The sequence below is a fragment of the Tympanuchus pallidicinctus genome, unplaced genomic scaffold (assembly GCF_026119805.1).
Source record: "Tympanuchus pallidicinctus isolate F22 unplaced genomic scaffold, pur_lepc_1.0 scaffold52, whole genome shotgun sequence".
Classification (NCBI taxonomy): Eukaryota; Metazoa; Chordata; class Aves; order Galliformes; family Phasianidae; genus Tympanuchus; species Tympanuchus pallidicinctus.
The window spans coordinates 260,541-263,225 of record NW_026294772.1 but is presented as its reverse complement, the minus strand read 5'-3'; the positions used below and the strand labels follow the sequence as shown (position 1 = coordinate 263,225).

Sequence of the window (2,685 nt, the reverse complement as noted above, 5' to 3'; positions counted from 1 at the left end):
CCTTCTCTTCTCCATGCTGAACAGTCCCAGGTTTTTCAGCCTTGTCCAGGGCCCTCATCATCTTTATTAGCTCTCCCAACCCTACTCCTACCCCTAATGCTACTCCTACCCCTAAACCTACCCCTAGCTCTACCTTTAGCCATTATCCTAACTCTTATTTTAACTTTCACATCCCACTGGAGCTGCTCTCCACCAACATTTATGCTGACCTAAGACATCCCAAGCCAGGACACCAGAACAGAGAAGGACACAGCGACACCATGGTGTCACTGTGTCTTGCCATGCTGCTGGCTGTCAGAGTTTTTCTCCATGCACTGAGCCATTCTTAAAGAATATATGCAACTTGTGAGGGTAAGAATATATTTATTGTTTGTCATATGTAATCATGAGTTAGTTTGCAAGCTGTAGAACACTGTTGGCCCTGCAGCAAAGCCATGAGGTGGTGATTCCATCTCCCATGGGATCCATCATCACCATCCACCTCCTTCCAAAACCACTGGAGAAGCCTTGCTGCATCCTTGCTGAATATCTCCCAGGGGATCTTTTTGGCAGCAGTGGTGCCCTCACATGACTTTGTCGTAGAGTGGTGGATTCATGTCTTCAACCTGGACTTTCAGGATGGCTTTCTGGTTGTTGGACATCTTGGCTTGAACACGAATGTACTCGTTGGAGACCTCCAGGGTTCCATGCTCATATCCCAGCGTGGCTCGCTGGAAGAGCGAGGAGCCGCAGTATGGTTTACTCTTCATCATTTTGCAGAAGACATCACTGAGGACTCCCAGGTGGTTCTCCTCTGTGAAGATCTCCAAGGCAAACTCAATTTTGTAAAGGATGTAGTCAAAGGGGTTGGAGAATGTGATGGCCAAAAAGAAACCGCCAGCCTTGCAGACCACAATGCCCACGCTCCCTCGCAGGCTGTAGGGAGTTTTTGCAAAGGCACATATTCCTTTGGAGTTCGGGCCAATTTGAAAGGGCAGCGTGGTCTGGATCTTGCCACTGAAGCAATAACTCCTGTAGAGGGAGGGTTGGTGAGAAAGGGCAGCTGGAGCCCAGTGGATGGAGGCACAAGGGCAACTCATTTGCAGAGGTGCTGAGTGGGACTCAGAGTTCTCTAGAGAGCAGGCAAGCATTGCCAATGCCAAGCATCCCTGACTCAGAATTACCACTCCCAGAATCACCAGTGCACAGCATCACCAGAGCAGGCATGACAGAAATGGAGCTCAGTGTCCCTACCAAGCGTCTTTACCCTTCACCTTGTTGGACCCAAGCTGTGCCCTCTGTGCACATGAACCTCATACAGTCCTACAAGGAGAAGTGCAGGTGCAGCAGCTGGGCAGGAGTAACTCCAGCACTGGGTTATGCTGGGGGCACCCAGCTGGAAGCAGTGGCAGAAAAGGACATGATCTGCAATGTGCCCTTGATGCCTATGGGGCTGAGGGTGCTGTGGGCTGCATCAGGCAAAGCACTGCCCAAGGCAGGAAGAGATCCTGCCCTTCTGCTTAGCACGGCTGAGCTCACACCTGGAGTGCTGTGTCCAGTTCTTGCCCCCAGGAGAAGGGAGACAGCGTAAAGAGTTCTACAGAGGTCCATTGAGATGGTGAAGGGACAGGAGAATCTGTCCCCTTGGCAGAGCTGGGACCACTGACACAGAAGAGGAGTGGCTCAAAGGATTCTTATATAGGTATCTGATGGGGGGGAAACAGCAAAAGAGAAAGGAGCTGTAATGCTTGCACAGTTTGAATGTGTGCTCATGACTGGCTGCCCCAGGCTGGAAGGGACAAGAGCTCACTGATGACAGCGGGGAATCTAAGCAAGGCCTCCAAGGGAATAAGGAAAGAATAAAGACACAGAAAGAATCGGAGAAGCATGGGGACAAGGAAGGAATTTCTTGGAGTGTGTGAAGCAGTACAGTGCAAACTGAGGACGGTCCACCACAAGATGGAGGAACATGCTGGAAATTGCTCCAGCACTTGGCACTGAGCCTCTCCATTGTCTTTGGAGATGTTCCTCATAGGCAGGGTGGCAGAAAGCAGCAGGGGACAGAGGGGTACCCACCTGAACTCCTTCAGTGTCACTGTTTTTGTCCTGTTGATGATCTCCAGGCCCACGCTGCGGCACACATCAATGTTCTTCATCAGGCTCTCCACACTCTCCCCCAGTTGCCCAGGGTTACAGTTGTCATTGCAAGGCTTCTCCTTTTCTTTTTTCTCCTTTAGTGGCATCTTCCCCACTCAGTCCTGGGAGCAACACTGTGGAGCTCCAAAAGCGCTGCAGTGGTGCGAAAGCAGCAAAAACAAAAGTGGTGCCTTCCTATGGGAGCTCAGAGCAGGGCATGCAGTGCTCCTCCCCCACATCCTGTTGGGGTTTGCAGGTCTCACAAAGTACAGCTTTTGCTCAAGGAAGTCCTGGGGGGAGCGACGCAGAGGGCTGTGCTCTCCTGCTCCATCTCCAGCTCTGGTTCTGGAAGGATCCAGCTGGAAAATATCCAGAATTCCAGGGCTGAGGGTTTGCTGATGCTCAGAAAACAATAAATGCTCCTCCCACACCCTGCCCATGAAGGAGTAACTCAGGGTATCTGCTAAATACAAATTTAGTTATCCTGTCCTTGGTTAGTCCTGATACTTTTTGTCCCAATGTTATTTGTTGCACAGGTCACATTAAGCTATAGGTTTACACGTGGAAGTG

At 50.8% G+C, this 2,685-nt stretch overlaps 1 protein-coding gene across 1 annotated transcript; it reads right to left on the bottom strand.

The window, feature by feature from the left end:
• Positions 1 to 343: 343 nt before the first annotated feature.
• On the bottom strand, positions 344 to 2,459 carry LOC128091805 (uncharacterized). The gene is made up of 2 exons (XM_052705158.1): positions 2,056 to 2,459; positions 344 to 1,011 (listed from the first exon to the last, which is right to left on the bottom strand). The coding sequence occupies exons 1-2, from the start codon at positions 2,220 to 2,222 to the stop codon at positions 564 to 566; spliced, it is 615 nt and encodes a 204-aa protein (XP_052561118.1). The 5' UTR covers positions 2,223 to 2,459; the 3' UTR covers positions 344 to 563.
• Positions 2,460 to 2,685: the final 226 nt, after the last annotated feature.